The sequence below is a fragment of the Sitophilus oryzae genome, unplaced genomic scaffold (genome assembly GCF_002938485.1).
Source record: "Sitophilus oryzae breed Bouriz unplaced genomic scaffold, Soryzae_2.0 scaffold_732_pilon_pilon, whole genome shotgun sequence".
Lineage (NCBI taxonomy): Eukaryota > Metazoa > Arthropoda > Insecta > Coleoptera > Curculionidae > Sitophilus > Sitophilus oryzae.
Window position 1 is genome coordinate 542,243 of NW_022147343.1, and position 21,548 is coordinate 563,790.

A 21,548-nucleotide genomic window follows, 5' to 3' on the forward strand; every position below is an offset into this window, starting at 1 on the left:
TTTTTTATAACTATTTTTTTACGTTTTTTAAACACCAGGAGACCAAAACAAAAATTCCCTTCCCCCAGGCAGCACAGCAGCGCGATATAAATTTTTCCTCGTGTGTGAGTTATCTACCCCGCGACGTCACCCCCAACGCCCTCTGCGGATGCTCCAAACAACCCACCCCTCGAGCAGCGTGGCCGCTTATCAGGCCGATATTATTTTCGCCGCCGTTTAGATAAGGGCGGTGGCAACCGCGCCGGAAAAATAAATTGCCCTCCGCGGGAAATAGCGAAACTTTTCGCGGGGTTTCCCGGGGGGACGGTGGGGAAGGATGGGGGGTAGCTCGCGGACGCTAACCGCAAACATATCGGGGGACGTGTAAATTTCCAGCGAGAAAAATGGAGAAAACTTTCCGCGTGATTTATACCGCCGAGGAGATTATTTGGAAATGGCTAGGTAATTAGCTCTCAACTGTAACTTAATTTTGTTTCATAGTGTATCGTAAAACACACGTTTTCATGTCTGATTTCAGTACGGAAAGTAAGGTTTTGCAGTTAAGTAGAGCTTCGTTCAGAACCTTGAAATTAGTGGTTTAAATTATCCTTTATACTTTTTTTCCCATAGCAACTGTTAAAATCCTTATATCTATCAAAAATAGTAGATAAAAAGTACTTTAACCGCAAGGGTAAATTAAATGATACTTTAACGGCGAGGAGAGATTAAAAACTTTATTTCTTCTCGCAGGTTTTTAATTGCTTCCATTTTTGAAAATTTTTGTATTCCTTTTCATAAGTTACTCGGGATCTAAATGGGAGTAGTCTGGATATGGCGTTTGTCGCCTCAGCCTGAATATTTGTTGGTAATTTACTTAGTTCGTTTTGAGCCATTTTTGGCTTCAATTCAATCAGCAATCGACACGAAAGAGAATTAAAAAATATTGACTCAAAACTGACAACTAAAGAGACAGCTTTATTTATTTGTCAAATTACATAGAAACCAACGCCAACCCAGCACAATATTTTTTCTTCTTCTTCTTCTTCTAGTGCAGATCCATTAATGGATGTTTGCGATAACATTTTGCATTGCTTCTCTGTTCCGGGCGGTGTGTATTAACGACTGAACATCGAGTAACCCTGTCCACTGTCTAATATTCCCCAGCCAAGACATTTTCTTCCTTCCGATACCCCTCCGGTCTTCGATCTTGCCTTCAATTCAAATAATTCAGGCTCTTTGTCAACGCGTCTGAGAACTTCCTCATTTGTCAATCTAGCCGTCCAAGGTATGTTCAGGATTCTGCGATATAGCCACATCTCAAAAGCCTCCAATTTGTTAACTTTAAAAAATTAACTTTGACCCCCATTTCCACGTCCTCCAGAGCCTCTGAGTATAAATTAAATAGGAGTGGAGACAGCACGCAACCCTGTCGCACCCCCTCCCCTTCTAACTTGTATGGGATTGGACATGGAATTGGGCAATTTTATTTGTGCTGTTTGGTTCCAGTATAACTTCTCAATGCATTGGATGTCTTTATGATCTATATCAAGTCTTTTCAGGAGCTGCATTAATTTTTGGTGCTGTACGCGATCGAATGCCTTTTGGTAGTCTATGAAACACAGGCACACATCCTTTCTCTGATCGTAGCAGTTCTGGACAAGCACCTGTGTTGCAACTATCGCTTCCCTGGTGCCTTTAACCCTTGTCTGAACCCCATTTGCGAATCGCTTATGTCCCTTTCACATTTTTTGTAAACTAAATATTTTTTCTACTCGTAATAAATTCCTTGAAATAATAATTTCTGGATATTTTTTAAAACGTAACTCGCTATGGAAAAAAAATATTGTTTTATACACGACGATAAAATTGCATTATCGTCGAGCGAAAAGATTAATTCATGAGCGATGAAATCGCGAGTGAATTAATTTCGGTTTGGCGTTTGGACACATAAAATACCATTTTATCGTCTTGTATAAAAAATAACTATTAGTTTAGGATCGTACACAACGTCTCTAAAAATATACAATTAGAATTAAATAGTAGTCTGTCTTTCAAAAGTTACGTTTTTTCAAAACCTGTATTTTTATAAATAATTATATGATCCGTTTCGCTATGAGCTTCTCAAAAATACATATCACTCTACAGGGTGGTCCGAACTGTATTACGGCAGCATATTCTGCAGATAAAAAATAAGTAAAAAAGTTCGTATAAATGTATGTCCTAAAATGCTTAATTTTGGAGATACAGGGTGTAGAAGTTTCATTTTTATTTCGATTTTTTCCAAATGAGTTATGAAGTAACGTCAATATTTGGATGAAAATTGGTGTCTGGGAGTTTTTTGACATGAGAAATTTGATTTTGATGTTATTATGACTCCTATTTACAGGGGGCGCCACCTACATGTGTCTTAACTCTTTTGAAGAGTAATAAATTTTCGTCCGTACCTGTATAAAGCTACTGGTTGAAAAAATATACATTCCCGTGACTTCTTACGTAAAAAATGTATCTTGGTAAAAATCGCTGCGAGCAACCGTTCTCAAGATATTTAGAATGGAAATAGTCAATACATGTCATTATTGACAAAAAATAAACCCGTTGAGAAGATAGTTATTTGACTGAAATAATAAATTTGGGAAATTTTTGTTTTTTTAAATTGGTCATAAATTTTTCTGCGAAAAAATAATAACAAAACAGTTTCTGTTGAATTTTTGGTACAAAAACATTTTAAATTTATTATTTAAGTCTAATAACTATTTAGTCAACACGTTTAATTTATGTCAATGATGACAGGTATTGATAATTTCGATTCCCAATATCTCGAGAAATATTACTAGTAGCGATTTTTACCAGAAGGTCTTTTTTACGTAAAAAAATGATTTTGTGCCAAAAGTTCAACAGAAACTGTTTTATTTTTTTAAAAAAATAAAAAGTTCCCAAATTTACCTATCATTTCGGTCAAATAACTATCTAATCAACATGTTTATTTTTTGTCAATAATGACATGTATTGATTATTTTCAGTCAAAATATCTCAAGAACGGTTGCCCGTGGCGATTTTTACCAAGATACATTTTTAGGTAAAAAGTCACGGAAATGTATATTTTTTTACTCAGTAGTTTTATACAGGTACGGACGAAAAGTTATTACTCTTCAAAAGGGTTAAGACACATGTATGGGGCGCTGTGATGGGGCGTATCCGTTACACAGAACTGTTAATAATCCCCACCCTAGAGTCCTCTTTTCATCGACCATGCATGAATACATGGATAACATTATACTCTTTCCTTAATATTTTTATTGAAATATAATTGCAAGTCACTTAGGTTTTGATTAAATTTAGAGCTTTGATTTTGAACAAAAATTTTGATAGATATCTGGGTTTGAAAATTCCAGCTCTGATCTATTTTTTACATATTATTGTTTGTAGTTTTTATATTTTATTTAAATAAATTTTTATTAATTTAATATAATATCTGGCACAAATAAAAAAAAACTGAATTTGATCTCTTAAGATTCCTTTTATAAATGGGAACAAAAATTCATTCATAATTCCTCAGAATTCTTCTTTCTATTAGGTAGCAGTTATATTGTTTGGAATTGTATACGGTGTTCATAATCATAACACGTCCGTTCAGATTCCTTATCTGTTCTGGGCCCAACTTTAATCAAAATAGAACGAAAGGGTCAGCAAAATATCTTCATAAATCACACCGATAAGATCGTGGATCCGAACACAGAGGAAAAAAGGGATGAAAAAAGTAAGGGGATGAGATAGAGGACGGGCAGACAATAAACGGTGGCTCTAGAGAATCAGACTGTATAGTAAAAAGAATGGAGAAGAGTAGAGAGACATAAAACACATACATTCTTGTAAAACATGGAAAATAAGTTTGTTATAGTAATACTTTTATTGTCCATGATACGTCCATGAATACCTTAATCAATCGTTATTTATCAGAAAAGAGATAAAAAAGTTATAAGGGTAGGAAACTTTTTAAAAACATCCGGTAGAGTTATAAATAAAAATTTTTATATAGCTTGAAAACATATATCTGATATCATTAGCAAATGTCCAACAAAACCGCCATTGTTTTGAGTACATAAAATGCATCTTTTTAAAACTGAATTACAAGCTTTTCCCACAGAACGGCCGGGCGACTTTAATAAACTTCTCCCGTACCGCCTCTTCAAGTGCCTCTCTTAATTCATAAGTTCTCTTTGTAAACCTTGTTGTTAACCATACCGCATAAAAAAAAATAAAATGGATAGGTCAGGTGATCGAGGAGGCCGATGCAATTGGTCCACCTCTTCCTATCCCTGAGTTTGCATAATTATGATATAAATAATTTTTAACATTTCTTTCATTATGAGGGGAGTGGCATAATGAAAATCATGTTGGAACCACTCTACTGATGCGCGAGTATCTAAATTTAACTTTTCTAAAAAACGTAAGTAACGTTCACCGATCAACGTATCCTCGAAAATGTATGGCCTAGAAAAGTTGAACCAATAATCCTACACGCTATTCTTCATTTGAAAAATTCCTATTTACAATTTTTGTTTATTTTAATTTATAAAGTTTGGATGTGACAGTTTCACATTACTGAGAGTAACGACCCCGTACGGGTTATATAGTCAAAGGTAACGACGATTGAGCTTGTTTCCATGGCTAACTAAGTGAAATTGTTTAAAAATGATTAGAATTGGCTATACCTCAGTAATTTTTCGAAAGAAACATATTATAGCTTATATCGCTGAAAAGCTTAAAAAATGGCGCTTTTTATGAAGTCATGCTGAACTATGGTTTCCATTTAAAAAAACATATGTTTGTGTCATATGTCAAAAATGACAGGCTTTAGAAAAAATCGGAGAGCACAAACTCGTTAGGGATGTGATTATCTACAACTTTTATTTGAAAACTTTTTGTCTAAAATTAGGGACAATTTTTAAAATAGCCAAAATTTGTTTTTTTCCAAATATCTAGTAAGCCATGAACTTTTTCAAAAATTCGAAAGATGCATATTTATGATCCACAAAACTGCATTTCTTTCCGCATTTAACCGGTTCTCTATCTTCAGTAGTTTCCGAGATACCATAGAGAACATCGTAGGAAACTCACCCTGTATATCTAAAAAAATAAAAAGTTATAGGGGTGCGCCACTTTTGAGACGCACCCGGTATACTAGATATTTTTTATTATTATTAGGTTAAGTTTATTTTCTATGGTTTCTTTTAAGATTTGAAGCTCCATTCTGTAATAATGTTTTTAAATTATTACATTTTCAACACTATAGGTTTATTTTTTATAACTTCTCTTCCAAAAGCTTCTAATATTAAGCCAACCCTCCTAATGCATCTACCTGAAGGGGAACATCCAAAATTACGAAAAAAAGCCTTTTAGGTGAGTTGGCAAAACATTAACCTATAATTACTATTAAACTGTAAAACGAATACCGTACCACAGAGTAGGGATTTTAGGTAGTTGATGCGTCATCTGGCATTTTAAGAGATTAATTATTACATTTTTATCAACAATAGCAATTAAATTTCGAATTAATTGTTGGTCAGAGTGTTGAACTGGATTGAAAGGTCATTATTAGTTAATAGTTAATATTTATCTAGGCAACTGTTTAAAGGTACAGAAAAACTAAATTTTCTCTATAGGTTTGCGCTATCTTAAGTAGCGTATTTTATAACTAATTATTATGTTTTATCTTTAGTTGAGTCTAAATATCAGATACTTTATCTGCATCAGATACCTACGGGTTTGCTACTTTCGTTATAGGTTAATGTGTTCTTGTACTATCCTTATAAATATCTGAAAATCAATTTTTAACTGAAAATCATTGTAAAATTGGTAGCCCTTAGTTTAATTTTACCATACTAAGGGTGGCTGCAACGACCTCCCGTAATCCTGCTGTTAAAATAAAACTGATTTTTATATATTAAAACCAGCTGTTATGTTTTAACAACAGGATGACAGGACGTCGTTGCAGCCACCCTTAATTACATTTTTATCAGTCTGGTCGTACACTAGTGGTTAAAATACTTTTGGTGGTTTTAACTGTTTAACTGATTTAATGCTATTTTTTATGTATAAGATACTATAATCAAAATAATTCCTTTTATCGGGAGCATTTATTTATAATTTATTTACAGGATAATAAAAATACTGATATACATTAAAATAAACACTAACATCAAAATGAATTTAGCAAAAACTAAAGTAATGTATCGGGTGGCCAATTAAGAATGGACGTCAGCTGTATCTCAGAAACTACTTATCGTATTACTTTGGGAAAAAAGTTCTAATAAGTAAATCGACCAAGAGAAATCGCTGGAAATTATTTTCAAGTTCGAAAAATGTCCGCTAGGGGGCATTTCGCTGATAGCCAATCAGAAAACAGTTTTTTTTCTCAAAAATATGCAGGTTTTTTTCTGAAAAAAATTAGCCTGTATCAGAATCTTCTTTATCCATCTTTTCAACTTCAAGTGTGTTATCTAACTCGTAACATTTTCTTTCGTATTTTTTAGTGGCGAATATAGATTTCTAAAGAACTTTAGATGAGGTGTTCAAATTGGGCACTTCTCTGCATTCCGGATACTTCGGCAGCATATTCTGCAGATAAAAATAGGTAAAAAAGTTCGTATAAATGTATGTCCTAAAATGCTTGTTTTCGGATATACAGGGTGTAGAAATTTCATTTTTATTTCAATTTTTTTCCAAATAATTTCTGAAGTAACGTTAATATTTGGATGAAAATTGGTATCGGCGCGTTTCTTGACATGATAAATTTGATTTTGGTATCAATATGACTCCTACTGGTAGAGGGCACCACCTACATATTTTTTAACTAGTTTGAAGAGTAATAACTTTTTGCCCGTACCTGTATAAAACAACAGAGTAAAAATATATATATTTACGACGAGTTTTACGTGAAAAAAGTCTCTTGGCAAAATTCGCTACGAGTACTGGTTCTCGAGATATTTGGAATCGAAATTATCAATACCTGTCATCATTGACACAAATTAAGCATGGTGACCTCGATGGTGACTAAATAGTTATTAGACTGAAATCATAATTTGAGATATTTTTGTGCCAAAAGTTCAACAGAAGCTATTTTATCATCATTTCTTCGTAGAAAGATTTATGATCAATTTAAAAAAAGAAACATTTCCCAAATTTATTATTTCAGTCAAATAACTATCTACTCAACGTGTTTATTTTTGTCAATAATGACATGTATTTCTATTCTAAATATCTTGAGAACGCTTGCTCGCAGCGATTTTTACCAAGAGCCATTTTTTACATAAAACGTTACAGCAATGTATATTTTTTCACACAGTAGTTTTATACAGGTACGATCGAAAAGTTATTATTCTTCAAAATAGTTAAAACACATGTAGGTGGCGACCTATACAAGTATGAGTCATATTGACATCAAAATCAAATTTCTCATGTCAAAAACCTTCCAGACACCAATTTTCACCCAAACATTGACGTTACTTCAGATATCATTTGGTAAAAATCGAATTAAAAATGAAACTTATATTTTCTTGTCTCAAATTTTCATACTTATTTAAATTTAATAACTTCACACAACTTGAATATTATCAAAAATCAGTAATTGAATGATAGCAGTAATCTGATAAAGATATGACACATGATTGTTACAAGGCAAGAGAAAAAAGGTAAAATGAGAGAGAAAAATGCAGATTCCTATCATACCGATCAGTGACTTGTTAAAAGAAATAGTTAGTCAAGCGATCCACCTTCCCATCTTTCGAGATTACGGATAAACTCGAAGGGAACGCGTCCAATTTAGACATCGATGAGCAGTGGCGGTCCCAAGGGGGGGGGCTTTGGGGGCTCAAGCCCCCCCCATAAGCCCAGTCAAAAATGCTAGTATTACAAGGATTATGTATTACGAATTAAAACCCTAAACATTGCAAAAATCGATTTATTAGGAATCGATTCACATGGAACATCCCTATTTCAGCGCGGCTGCTCGGAGTGTTCGTGAAGTTCTTCGAAATGTGGTTATGTTTGAATTTGCCGATTGTGAAATTGTGATTACCGTTGAATCGCCGAATGTAGTACCGAGTACCGATTATTTTTGGTGTGTTAAGTTAAAAGCGGGCTTCTTTCCTCTGTTTGTTTTCATTCATAGTTCAAAAATTCTTGTAATATTAAAACAAACTGGATTGAAAATGAAAAGGAGCTACGGCCACGAAGATATCCGAAATTTCTTTAAAAAGACTGTAACGGTTGATAATAATTCTAGTTCCAGTGAAGGTCTCAGTTTCAGTTGTTGTTACTCTAGTAGTTCTAGTACTGTTGAAATATCAAAAAAACAAGACCCCGAATTAAGTAAAATTAGGGCTGTGCCTGTGGTAAGCGAGCAAAACTATGATTCAGATGTTGTCGGTCTAGGTCTTATTAGTGATTTAGATATTGGATACGCGGTAGAAACAGATATTAATTTGGATCGTAGCATGCGATATAAGCTTCTAAAAAGTGCATGGAGACCAACAAATAATTATCAGTTCCCAATGAGAAAGGAAAAAAAACAAAATCGAAGATTCAATATCGACTGGTTGAGCAAATTCAATTACTTATCATATAGTAAATTAAAAGAAGGTGTCTTTTGTAGATTATGTGTACTTTTTGCACCTTCTGGAGCTGGAGTGGGTTTTCAGGTAGGAATGTAGAAAGCTTTTTTATTTTGCCAGAAAAATTCCTGTACTTTTCTATACAATAATATGTACTTATATTTTTACAGTACAGTTATTTTATTTTTGCTTAACGAGTAGTACCTATATTGGATGGCGCCTCTCATACGCCGTGGAGGCTCCAAGGAGAACTACAGTTTGTATTGAAATGAAATTTTGTTAGCATATGTAAGTAAATTCAGAGCACTTTTTAAAAATATAGAGAGTTCTACAGGGTGTCCCCAAAAAAGTTACATATCAAAGTTGTGTTTTTTGTAATGGAACACCCTATATATTAATTGATTTTCGGATTCTGGGAGAAAAATATAGGTGAGTTTTATAAGGGAAGTATATGACTAAAATGTAAGGTTTTTGACATATTTGACATTTTTTAGAAATAAAGAACAATTTTTAAATTACAGTAAAAGCCACCTAAATTGGAATTTACCCGGTATAGCCTAATATGTAGTTAAATTCATTATTTTACTGACGCAAAATACTCGATCTACTGACGCAAAATTATAAAAATGAAAATATTTAGGAAAATCTTTGTCTGAGAGGTAGGCAACTTTAATAATATTTTGAAGATATTATATAAATTCCCCATTGAACACTGGAATAATATACTGGGTGTTCTATTTAAAATAAAGAAGTAACTTGCTTTTAAAAGTGACTAATGTTTCATATTAATTTTGTCTCACCCTGTATAACTTTTCGGATCAAATTTCAATTTGGTTTAACATACAATGGTTACTGTAATTAAATATCAGGCTATATAAAGTCAACTAAAATTTAGGTAGCTGTTATTGCAAGTTAAAATTTACTCTACATTTTCACAAACTGTAAAACATGTTAAAATTCTTAAATTTTAGGTATATGCTTCTTTAATAAAACTTACCTTTATTTTTTCCTAGAATCCGAAAATCAATTAATATACATATAGGGTGTTCCATTAAAAAAAACACAACTTTGATGTGTAACTTTTTTTGGGGACACCTTGTATAATTCTATATATTTTTATAAAATGCTTCCAGTTAATCTACATATGCTGCCAACATTTCATTTCGATAAAAACTACCGTTCTTCTTGGAGCTTCCGCGGCGTATGAGAGGCGCCACCATGTACAGGGTGTTTCCTAAATAAGTGCAAAAAATTCAAGGGCGTATTCTTGAGCCAATTTTATGAAAAAAAGTTCATATGAACACACGTCCGAAAATGCTTCGTTTACAGGGTGTTGAAAGTGAAAAATACCGTAATTTCATTAGATGAAAAAACGGTACGCCACTGATTTTCCCAAAATAAAACGCTTATATATTTTTTATAACAATATTTTTTGTTATATAACAAAAAAGGCCTCTTAGCATTTTTCTTTCCGACGAACGGTTATTGAATAAAAAATAAAATAAATTTATCTGCATTTGCTTGATTTATTAACAATGTGTGGACCATGCAATGAGAAAATATTTACATTGTTTATCTATAGCATACCTACCTATTTAAAATTTCAGACTCTCAAGGTTTTGGTCCGAGAGCCATTACAGAAATACAAAGACGCTATTAAAATATTTGAGGAACACGCCAAAAAACAATACCATCTAAAAAGCCTGGAGCGTGCTGGAGATTTTATAAAAAATTATGAATCCAGTAAGGATGTTTGCATGATGCTGGATAAGGAAGTAGATAGTGTTATTAAAAGAAACAGAGAGAGACTCATTCCAATTATTAAAACAATAATTTTTTGTGGAAGGAATAATCTCCCGCTAAGGGGGCACCGAGAAGGTGGAAGCTTAGATTCTGAAGACAATAAAAACATACTATCTGGCAACCAAGGCGTATTTAGAGCTCTACTTGCTTTTAGAATTGATTCTGGAGACACTACTCTAATGCAACATTTTCAAAAGTGTGGGAACAACAGCATGATGATAAGTGGAAAAATTCAGAATGATTTAATAAGTTCCATCGGAGAAGAAGTGCGAAGTGTTATTGTGGAAAGGATCAAAAAAGCTTATTGTTTCACAGTTTTATTAGACGAAACCACAGATTGTTCTAAAAAAGAACAGTTAACAATTTGCGTAAGATATGTGGATTTGCAGGCTTTCATTATTCGTGAGGAATTCTTAGGTTTTGTGGAAATGAAGTCAACCACAGCTAAAGCCATTACGGACACATTATTACAGGAACTAACAAATATGGGACTGAGTCTGGAAAATCTTCGAGGTCAAGGTTATGACGGAGCTGCGAATATGTCCGGAAGTTTTAAAGGTATAACTTAAAAAATTATACATATAAAGTGAGTATTATAGATATTATATCATTGTTTAGGTGTCCAAGCACTAATCCGGAAAGAGCAACCACTGGCCTTATACACTCATTGTTTTAATCACTCGCTTAATTTAGCTGTTTCCAAATCATGCGATTTGAGTGCAATTAAAAATGCGATGGGAATTGTAGCAAGTGTTTCTACATTTTTAAGTGGTTCTGCAAAACGAGTTAATATGATGAATGAGATAATTGATGAACAAGAGGCCATCTCAGAAACTAAGAGAAGAAAACTGAAATCACTCTGTGCAACACGATGGGTTGAAAGGCATGACACATTAATCACCTTCAAAGATTTATTGCCTGTTATTGTCATAGCCTTACAACAATTGGAAAACGATAAAGATAACGAAACTTCGCGAAATGCAATGTGCTATGGTTCGTCTATAAAAAGAAGCGATTTTTTGGTTTCCCTATGGGTCACTGCTTATTTATTCGAATATTCAGTAACATTAAGTACTGTTCTTCAGACCAAGGACTTAGATATTTCTGCAGCTTTGGATAATGTGACGACTTTAATAAACACATTTAAGGATTTAAGATCTACCTCAGAAGACATATTCAACAAAATATTTGTTGATCTTGAAAACTCGTCGGAACGTCTTGGAGTAGAAATTAAAATTCCAAGGTAAAATGATGCTACCTACATGTCACATTCACCATTCGTCTTTAATTTGCTTTTAGATTATGTGGAAGACAAACCCAAAGGAATAACGTGGAAGCATCCACTACCAATGAGTACTTTCGTAAGTCTATATTTATTCCATTTTTAGACCATTTCATTGAAGAGCTCAAATCAAGGTTTAATGATAGATTGGCAGAAGTAATTCCGTTAGAAGGATTAATTCCTGCAAAATCTTCCAAATATAATATAGGGGAAATTGTAAAAGCAGCCATGTTCTATCAATCGGATCTAAACGTTAGTGAAAATCAGCTTCATGCTGAAATAACAATGTGGCATAAAAGATGGGATGATGAAACAACTGTTATTCGTCCTTCTGCAGCAGTGGAAGCCTTAATGTATTGCACCGATTTTTTTCCACTAATCAGGATCCTGTTAAACATCTTTGCCACTCTTCCTGTCACAACTGCAACACCTGAGAGAAGTTTTTCAACAAGCAAACGCCTTAAAACATATCTACGTTCAACTATGTTGAATGAAAGATTTTGCGGCTTGGCTTTGTTGAATGTTCATAAAGAGGTCGATATTGATCATGAGAAAGTCATTAACAAATTTGCTTCGATGAAGCCAAGGCGTATGCAATTAAAAGATTGGTCAAGTACTGACTAATAAAGAAAAATATTTAATAATATAAATATATATTATGTTTTGTATTTTGTATAAATAAGTATTATGAAACTTTGGTTCAACTTGTTTCAGTAAATTATTAATACAAAATATATTATTTGCTATTTTGTACATAAACATTTAAAAAAAATAGTCCTTAGCCCCCCCCTTTGACAATTGCTGAGACCGCCACTGAATGACTACCTAACTATTGTAGATCATAACAAATTTGAATATAAACGTTGCATTTGAAATTTTATTATATGCCAGAAAGTGAGATTTTTTTTTATCTTAAAATAAAAAATAAAAATTGCGTCATTTCTGGTCATTATATACGATATTCTAAAGGAATTTTGCTCAACAAATAAACAAAGGTGTTACCCGACCTTTTTTACATTTTATTGCTTTATTATATCTGCCCCTTCGGCCTTGTTTAGACAATTTTTTTATCACTGTACAACTTTCCCTAGGAGATGCAAGACCTTGTCGTTGGTGGGGAAGTTCCTGGTCGGGTGCTGAGGGGAATCACCTTTAGCATTTTGGCTTGGTCTAAGAAGCATCTCACTCATTGTCTTGTCTCTGGCTGTAGTGTCGTGGCCAGGGAATTGCACCAAGACATTTAACCAGGCACCTTCTACTGTCTGTGGTCAAGTCTCGCGGGTAGAGGGTGTGGGGGGGGGTCTTGGCTTAACCGCCCGGACCAAGAGGAGACAACCTCACTAAAAAAACTAAATCCTACGATGGTGGGACCAGGTCAAAGGGATGCGTGGCTAGATAGAGACTAGCCTCTACTGGTCTCAACCTTGGAGCACCAGGGGGCACCCCATTGTATTTACCTCTTACTTCTACATGCGGGGCTCTGTAGAAGTGGACTGACTAACCCTAGCTACTCGTGGGAACACTATGAGATCAAACAATCATAAAAACACCACCGGTGAAGCTGTGGGGAAACCCCCTAGTAACACTGGGAACATTATGAACGAAAGTTTTGCAGCTTGGCTTTGTTGAATGTTCATAAAGAGGTCGATATTGATCATGAGAAAGTCATTAACAAATTTGCTTCGATGAAGCCAAGGCGTATGCAATTAAAAGATTGGTCAAGTACTGACTAATAAAGAAAAATATTTAATAATATAAATATATATTATGTTTTGTATCTTGTATAAATAAGTATTATGAAACTTTGGTTCAACTTGTTTCAGTAAATTATTAATACAAAATATATTATTTGCTATTTTGTACATAAACGTTTAAAAAAAATAGTCCTTAGCCCCCCCCTTTGACAATTGCTGAGACCGCCACTGTCGATGAGCGACCATCCTATCAAACGTTTTTTCTTGTCTATTCCGCTCAAGACTCCCGAACCATCCGACCAACCAAGCGTCACGCTTACCAAAGAGAAAGAGAAGGAAAAAAGCGCTACATACACCGATAGATCGATAAAAATAAATCCAATTAACCGTTTCCCCGGTAATAGTACCAATACACAATCTAAATCATTTCGATTTTTGACAAAAGTATCGTCCTCTCTCGGTCGCTCATAGGCGAGTCTCGCTCGCAGACACCTTTACTTTCTGATGGGACCCGCAGATAGTCCGAATACGAGAAGTAAACTCAGAGTAATAGGATACGCAGGGATGCTATATTATCATTAAATTATTCTTGATTCAAATAAGACGCTACTTTTAAATTATAAATTTGTCCATTATTGCAAAGCTTTTGCTCTAGCTAGCGTGTACCCGCGACTTCGTTCGCGTCAGATTAATCATTTGTAATGGTGATGATAAAAGCAAAGCAAAATTTCCATTAACATACAAACTGGATAAAATTTTCTCACATTTATGTCAGCATGAGAAAAAACAATATGGCGTTATTATTATATAACTTGGTAATATCTGAGGGGTAGTTTCATCTCGTTGGAATTTGACTTTCGAAAAATCCGTTTGCTAGAAATAAGCTTTTACGTCAAACAGTTTAAGTAGAATCGTGGTTAATCAATTACCCAACTTTTTGGAACACCCTGTATGATTTTTTAAAAAATTTCAAAATATGTAAAAAAAACAAAATATATTATGCGTGTCCAAGCGTTTTCCCGAAAGACTAACCGTTTTTTAAATAACAAATATTGTAATATTTGAGAGGCGTTTTTACCCTCTTGGAATTTGAGATTCGAGAAACCCCTCCTTATCGAACCTCTACACCCCACAGTCAATCCGTTTGACAAAAATCAGCTTTAAACGTCAAGCAGTTTAAGCGGAATCGTGATTACTCAATGGTCATATTTTATGATACACCCTGTATAATTTTTTAAAAAATCTTAAAATATGTAAAACAACAAAATAAAATATACGTGTTTAAGAGTTGTTCCGAAAAACTCACCGGTTTTTAAATAAAAAATATTCTAATATTTGAGGGGTGGTTTCACCCCCTTAGAATTCGAGTTTCGAAAAATCCTTTCTTATCGAACCTCTACACCCTAAAGTCAGTCCGTTTTCCAAAAATCAGCTTTTTACATCAAGCGCTTTAAGCAGGATCGTGATTAATCAATGACCAAATTTGTCGAAACACCCTGTATACATTTTTAAAAAATCTTAAAATATGTAAAACACATAATAAAATATACGCGTTTAAGCGTTTTTTCGGGAACTGGACCTTTTTTTAAATAAAAAATATTGTAATATTTGAGAGGTGGTTTCACCCCCTTGGACCTGGAATTTCGAAAAATCCCTTCTTATCGAACCTCTACACCCTAGTTTGAGCAGTATCGTGATTAATCAGTGAGTCACTTAAGGATTTTATACATTAGTATAGATTTACACATTTTACAAGACTTTATATAATTAAAATTGTTTACTATAAGGTTGACAACTACCCAGCTTGTTCTTTTACTACTCTCAAGCAATAAGCACCGGGTACGTACATGAATTCAACGCGAAGAAGATATTTCACCCGATTAGAAGGTATAAATAGTCATAAGTACGTTCTCCTTGTTAAGTCGCTAATGCTTCGGAATTTTTTCGCTGCTCTCTCATCTTTTCTATCGGCAACAATCGATGAAGGAAGCGAAATTTTTTAATTTACACCAGAATCGACGGCACTATCGCCAGAAAGCATCTTTCTTATAGCCAGGCAGTAGTTTACGTAATAATTTAATCTTTCTTTAAGTCAAATCAGCTGCACTGAAAAAAATTCATTAAAAAAAACATTAATGACACCCTAGTTAGTCTTTCATCTTTCATAATCTTGTGTACAGATAAAAATAAAACAAAAAGTTTCTATGAACATATATTATGTGCCCTAAAATGCTTCCTGAAGAAGTTAAAGCCCTGGAAAGGTTTAATAAAAATAATATATTTTGGTTATTTTTAAGAACATTTCCAGATTTCACTATTGTTAAAATCGATGCATCGGAACCTTTAAACGCAAATATTTTGAAAACAGTTCACTGTTTCGAACTAAACGAAGAGAACCTTTTTTAAATAAAAAAATCTTAGCTTTAATTTCCATTTATTGCAATTACTGTATCTATAAGGATAAAAGAAGTACCACCAGTTGTACTTTCTCTACCCTAACGGAAAGTACCCTTTCAGGGCTGTTATGGTAATTTAACACTATCGCCATTCCCTTTGGCATTAAAAAGTGTAACAGTACCAAATTTTAAGAAAAACACTTTACCAATCGTCTTAAAAATAAACAAAATAAGTATATTATTTTCATTTAACCTTTAAACGGCTGTAATTTCTTCGAACAGCATTTTAGGGCATATGTTCATAGGAACTTTTTGTTTTATTTTTATCTGTGGAGTCACCCACCGAACACTATTTATTTTGACACCCTGTATATAATCCAAAAATGCTCGTGAAAGGGTGAACCAAGCATAGTTTGCCAAAAATGGAAATGCTTCAGATTGCAACTAAAATATCTTTACCAATAGTTAAATTTACGTATAATCCACAAACACAAACTGTTGAATATCTCAATTCTAACAGATCTTGAGTAATTTGAGAAAATAAACGAAACAATTCGATATTTTCCACAAATATCTCAGGAAAAAAGTTTAAATCTCTAAAACGAAACTGTTTTGTAAAGTACGAGTTAAGGTCTATAACATATTGTAAAATAAGCAAAATCCATCTTTTAAAAATTAAAAAAAAATGTTCAAAAGGAAGACCAAGCAAATTTTGTCCAAAATTGAAATGTCTCAAATTGCAACTAAAATACCCTTACCGATAGTTAATTTTACGTAGAATCCACACTAACACAGACCGTTCAATGATGTATCTCTAAGAGATCTTCACTAATTTGAGAAAATAAATCGAAAATTTTGTTGATACACCCTCTTTTTTAGTCAATATGTCCTAATTAAAAAAAAAATAATTTAACTAAATATTTTCTAACAAACCAAATCATTTACTACATTCTTCAGTTCGCTTGACAGTTAATTAATATCTGCGTCAAAAATAACATAAAAAAAACAAAAGAAATCGACCGTAAAGACTAAAACAATCCAACAAAGAAAGATAGAATCATTAGATAGACTAGAACAAACAAGGGACAGCCAGAAGCGTCCCTCGTCTTTATTGACATTTTAAAAAGTCGTTATTGAAACGTCAATTAATCTAGACTGCTGCGGTTCCTCAGCATTTGGCGCGTGATGGATTTTCGGGACCGAATGAACCAATTATTTTTTAAGAGGAGCAAGCATCCACCTCTGAGTTTTTTTTTATCTTGATGCGGTCTTCGCCGGTATGTCGTGTTGTCATCCTCTGTTATCTAGCTACCGAAATGCAAATTAGTCGATACCATAGACATGTAGAAAAGATAGACTAACCATATACATAGGTTTGTTTTGACCCAAAAAGCAAAATCTTAAACTACCTTAGGAAATTATATAATAAAATATTAGGAAATTTTACAATTTTACATATTTTTTGTTTGATACAATAAAGGATTAAATTAGATAGACATTTGATACCAACATGTAAGTGAAAAAAAAACAATAAACATAATATTAGTTGTTATATTTTTAATAAACAATACATAACTCACAAAGTCATTAACATAACACATAACAAAAATCATTTCGTAACATTTGTACTGTGTACATAAATCATGAACTATGACTATGAACTTAAAAAAAAACAAAAAAGCACGAAATAAAAATCTAAAAAAACGTAAAACACAAATAACTGAATTATTCTATTCTGGAATACTTTCAGGCGCCGAGCTGGTCCCATCTTCATAGGGTATTATAGTAGTAGTAGTACTGTCTTCGTCAGTTTCTATTTCCAAATCAGATATATTTGATGTATCATCTGGTTCTGATTCTGAAGGATGGACCTCTACCTCTACGGGTTCTAGTGGTTCTGGAGGAGTTTCATGTTGTTGAACATCATGCTCCATATCCACTTTTTGTTTTTGTAGTAATAATTTATTGTTATGAGCTACAAACATTATTTTGCCGGTTCTTTGTGCAGTTAAGCGAATCCTTTTTTTTAGATAGATTAGGATAAAACTGTAAGTACTGAAACTTCTCTCTGTGACTGCAGATGACGTTGGTAAAGACGGCAGAGCAACAGCTAAATATTTCAACTGAGTATTTTTACACATTGCTTGCCACCAACTTAGACAGTCTACATTTTTAACTTACATCCAAACGTAGTCGAGAGCCCGTAAACCCGATTTGGCGCAATAATTTGTTACATCTGTAAAAATGGCTTCTTTATTATTGACAAACTGAGGATGTTTGTTAGTGATATTGTTAAGGTGCTCTCCCAGGAAACAGTAGTCCAGAGATTCCCGGCAAAATGCATTCGTTTAAGAGCCATACGTTTTCTACTTTGTAATGCGGAGAAGCATTCATTTTCTTCTGATTTAAGAATAGGCATACTTGACACACTTTCGTTAAATTTTTGCTCAATGTCTTGAATTTTGAAAAGAAATTTCTTGCAAAATTCGGATTTTTGCGAATATTCGCAATTTTGGGACCGAATATTTCGGAAATTTCTGAAATTTCCTGCAAATTTCGTTTGGAAATATTCGCTGCCAACATCACTAATCTCTCTATGCCCTTGGTGCAAATCAAAAATGACAAGAGAGAAAGAGAAGAGGAACTAAGCTCGAAACGCAAAAATTCATATATATCTAAATGTTTTACGATGGCAATTCGTTTAATTACAGTTCTGTTACAAATCTGAACAGATAGAAATCTGTCTAGTATCTGTTTAGTACGATCCTTTGTACCATATACGAGATGCACTACGACGAGATGGTATACAAACTTTATTGATGGTAACTTTATTGGTGTACTATAAGACTTTCTGCCTGGGCACCGAGTATTATCTATAAACTGTGCTCTGGACCTACAGTTAATTTTCCCTTGATTTTTGAAACACACACACGAATAACACGAATCAAAATGCATCATCTTCCAAAACGCAGGGTATTTGACATAATAGGCCAGTCAATCTGGAGGTTGAAGTGGAAAAAATTACTAACCAACCAATCTCAACGGGAATGTGTAGATAATGATCTCCTATTTAACCCCTCAAAAGTCCCATTCGGTCCCAGTGGGGGAAGTTTGAAAAAAAACCGCCGCCATCTTGGATTTTTTCGTTTTTTTTTCAAATATCTTCGTTTGCACAACTTTTTTCGAAAAAACTAAAGATATATTTTTTTGTAGAGAATTAAATTTCTAAAATGAATAGTAATAGAGATAAAGCAATTTTTTACTATACGTTTTATAAATTTTCCAGGGTTTTTAAACCAATCAGCTTTAATTTTTGCGTTAACAGTATAGTGTTAATATAGATAACCAAGTATAAATTTAAGCATTAAAACAATTAAAAATAACGTTTAAATATTATTTATTAAATAAAATTATTGTTAAAAAGTTATTATTAATTAAAAGTTATTAAATGAAATCTGCTATGGCCGTCATCCTGAGCGTCATTTTTGTCCTCAACTAAAATACAAAAGTTTGTGCAACTGATTCCGTAGCACTAACCACACCGTCGAAGAACATTTAAGACCCAGTTTTCTACAAGAGCAATTATTATTGAAGCACTGACTCTCTTTGCAATTGCAAAAAATTTTAGTAGGTCAGGAGGAGGGAGCCACATCTTCTGTTGATTGAATAGGTGTCAGATTGCCTTTTTGATCTTTCTTCCATCCATATTGTACAGAATATAACTTGTTCCCAATCCATTCTTGAATCTAAAATATACAACTTATAACATTTCCTATAATAGATATATCTTTACAGTTACCTGAAAGTATGTCCTGAGTAAACGGAGTTTTCAGAGTTCTCAGTTGGAGGCAAGTTAGCTAAATTAAAGTTAGTCTTGATGTAATACTATTGTATAAATAGAGTGTATCTCAGATGGTTAATATGTTTTATAGCTTGGGCAGTGATATAACTTTGAAAGATAATTTAATCCTGACTGAAAGTCAAAAATGAAAAATGATGACGATCTTTGTCAATACCTCAATGTATTTTTAGAAAAAAATGCTAACAAAGATTACTTGTTTCGGTCAGGATAAATTATCTTTTAAAGCTATATCACTGCCCAAGCTATGTTAAACATATTAACCATCTGAAATACACTCTATACAATAGGATTACATTAAGACAAACCCTTAACTGAGAATTCTGCAAAACTCCATCTACTCAGGACATACTTTCAGGTAACTGTAAAGATATATCTAATATAGGAAATGTTATAAGTCGTATTTTTTAGATTCAAGAATGGATTAGTAACAAGATCCTTTACAATATGGATGGAAGAAGGATCAAAAAGACAATCTGACACCTATTCAATCAACAGATGTGGCGCCTCCGGACCTACTCAAATTATTTTTTTTGCAATTGCAAAGACAGTGCTCTAAAAATTGCTCTTGTAGAAAACTGGGTCTTAAATGTTTTTCAAAGTGTGGTTAGTGCTACGGAATCAGTTGCACAAACTTTTGTATTTTAGTTGAGAACGAAAATGACGCTCTGGATGACGTCATAACAGATTTCATTTAATAACTTTAATTTAATAATAATTTTTTTAACAATAATTTTATTTAATAAATAATATTTAAACGTTATTTTTAATTGTTATAATGCTTAAATTTATACTTTGTTTATCTATATTAACACTATACTGTTAACGTAAAAGTTATAGCTGATTGGTTTAAAAAAAAATGGAAAATTTATATAACGTACAGTAAAAAATTGCTCTATCTTTATTACTATTTATTTTAGAGAAAAAATGATTAAAGGTAAAATATTCTAAATTTAATGCTCTATAAAAAATGTATCTTTAGTTTTTTCGAAAAAAGTTAAGCAAACGGAGATATTTGAAAAAAAACGAAAAAATCCAAGATGGCAGCGATTTTTTTCAAACTTCCCCCACTGGGACCGAATGGGACTTTTGAGGGGTTTGGTTGGTTACTAATTTTTTCCACCTTTACATATAATACTCGGCTACGTTTACTGGTCTATAAGTTGACACAAAATTATAACCTATAATTTGGCAAGACTTTGACAAGCCAAAAAAATCTAAAGGCGAGTTCATACGCATCGGCGTCCGTTTGTCGTCCATCGTTCCGTCAAACCAATAAAATTGAAAAATGATCTGTCATTTTTGAAATAAACCAATAAAACTGGTTAAAAACAACAAGAGACGCCGCATGCCGGATTATTTATATTTAAACCCATCCATAGTTAACTTAAAAAATTTTAGTAACTTTTTTTAGTAAAATAAATAGATTGGTATGGACGTCATCTGCTTTTCTTCTGTCATCGTCTGTCGAAATCTTACCTGAGAAAAATAAACAGAGTATAGTTCATTATTGCAAGAGGTTTTGCTTTTCATTTCATTTAAATTTGATCACAACAAAAAACGATCGATGTTTGAACAAACAAAAAGTTTGAAACTAAAGCAATCAAAACATACTTTTTGAGATAGTTGTTTAACTTAAAGGGTATGCGTGTGTCATAACTGCCATATGCAAATGTCAGCAGCATTTTTCTGTCCGGACACGAACATCACCAAATGGCCAAATATTCCTATTTAACCTGCCTACCCACCGATAACAATTATGTTCAACACAAACGTGATCCGGACAAAATAATACCACTAATAAAGCGACAGACATATTATTTTGAAACGACGACCATGCCGAAATTCATGTGTTTGACATCTCCATCTATGCGCGCTATCTGGCTGGCAAAGAGATGGATCTGAGCGATAGGCGCTCCGCTC

At 33.3% G+C, this 21,548-nt stretch overlaps 1 protein-coding gene across 1 annotated transcript; it reads left to right on the forward strand.

Moving 5' to 3' along the window:
- Window positions 1–7,937: 7,937 nt before the first annotated feature.
- Window positions 7,938–12,300, forward strand: LOC115888337 (52 kDa repressor of the inhibitor of the protein kinase-like). Its single transcript, XM_030908042.1, has 4 exons — window positions 7,938–8,678; window positions 10,199–10,952; window positions 11,013–11,637; window positions 11,694–12,300. The coding sequence occupies exons 1-4, from the start codon at window positions 7,959–7,961 to the stop codon at window positions 12,298–12,300; spliced, it is 2,706 nt and encodes a 901-aa protein (XP_030763902.1). The 5' UTR covers window positions 7,938–7,958.
- The last annotated feature ends 9,248 nt before the right edge of the window (window positions 12,301–21,548 follow it).

What these genes read in the sequence shown, in the direction of transcription:
- LOC115888337 (XM_030908042.1), top strand. Translation starts at nt 7,959, where the DNA reads ATGGAACATCCCTATTTCAGCGCGGCTGCTCGGAGTGTTCGTGAAGTT. An exon ending in GAGCTGGAGTGGGTTTTCAG is followed by an intron (nt 8,679 to 10,198) that starts GTAGGAATGTAG and finishes TTAAAATTTCAG; the next exon opens with ACTCTCAAGGTTTTGGTCCG. An exon ending in GTAGAAATTAAAATTCCAAG is followed by an intron (nt 11,638 to 11,693) that starts GTAAAATGATGC and finishes ATTTGCTTTTAG; the next exon opens with ATTATGTGGAAGACAAACCC.